General features: G+C 39.2%; 1 protein-coding gene across 1 annotated transcript; it reads right to left on the reverse strand.

Annotated features, from left to right (window-relative positions):
- Positions 1 to 263: 263 nt before the first annotated feature.
- Positions 264 to 866, reverse strand: LOC114757497 (uncharacterized mitochondrial protein AtMg00810-like). Its single transcript, XM_028946565.1, has 2 exons — positions 627 to 866; positions 264 to 464 (listed from the first exon to the last, which is right to left on the reverse strand). The coding sequence occupies exons 1-2, from the start codon at positions 864 to 866 to the stop codon at positions 264 to 266; spliced, it is 441 nt and encodes a 146-aa protein (XP_028802398.1).
- Positions 867 to 1,219: the final 353 nt, after the last annotated feature.

The raw sequence follows: 1,219 nt of genomic DNA on the forward strand, positions 1-1,219 counted from the left end.
TTGGGCTTTATCTTCCAACACTCCCCCTCAAGCTGTGAGTAGATGTCGATCAATCCCAGCTTGCTCCTATGTCCTTCAAACGAGTCTCTGGGTAACGGCTTAGTAAATAAATCTGCCACTTGATTCTTGGTTCGAACGTGAGTTAAATCAATGATACCTCCTTCTATTTTTTCCCTTATGAAGTGTCTGTCGATTTCAACATGTTTTGTCCTATCGTGGTGCACTGGATTTAGAGCCATTTCTATAGCTGATTTACTGTCACTTCAGAGTTTTATTGACCCAATATGCATCAGTCTCAGCTCTTTTAGAACTCTAATTATCCAGATTCCTTCGCAGACCCCAAGAGCCAGTGCCCTTAGTTCTGCCTCGGCACTGCTTCTGGAAACTACTGGTTGTTTCTTGCTTCTCGAGGTAACCATATTTCCCCATAAGTAAGTAATGTATCCAGTAATGGACCTCTTATCCTGTAAGGACCGCCCATGATCAGCATCCGTGTAGATTTCTATCTCTCTAGACTCTCCTTTCTTGAAGAATAAACCTTTTCTTGGATTTATCTTTAAATATTTCAAAATTCTGTACACCGCTTCCATATGTTGTTCTTGTGGTTGATTCATAAACTGGCTTACAACTCCCACAGCATAACTTATATCTGGTCGTGTATGAGCCAGATAAATAAGCTTTCCTACCAACCTTTGGTATCTTCTAGTGTCAACCGGTGTACCATCTTTCTTGTATTCTAAATTGCAGTTTGTCTCCATAGGGGTTTCTGCAGGTTTAGCTCCAAGCATTCCTGTTTCTTGCAACAAATCTAGTGTGTACTTTCTTTGAGAAACATTTATTCCTTGTTTGGTTCTACTAATCTCCATCCTAAGGAAATACCTCATCTATCCTAGATCTTTCATCTCGAACTCAGCTGCCAATGATTTCTTTAACTTTCTCACGGTACTTTCATCGTTTCCTGTAATCACAATATCGTCTACATACACTATTAAAATAGTGATTTGATCACCAACATGTTTTATAAAGAGCGTATGATCTGATTGCCCTTGTGAGTATCTCATTTTCTTCATTGTTGTTGAGAATCTTCCGAACTAAGCTCTAGGGGATTGTTTCAGTCTGTATAATGATTTCTAGAGTTTGCAGACCTTTGAGCAATTTGTTGAATTCTGGAGGCCGGCAGGTATCTTCATATATACTTCTTCTTTAAGATCTCCATTTA

Source organism: Neltuma alba, unplaced genomic scaffold (assembly GCF_004799145.2).
Source record: "Neltuma alba isolate B1F8T4 unplaced genomic scaffold, ASM479914v2 tig00010601_pilon, whole genome shotgun sequence".
Lineage (NCBI taxonomy): Eukaryota > Viridiplantae > Streptophyta > Magnoliopsida > Fabales > Fabaceae > Neltuma > Neltuma alba.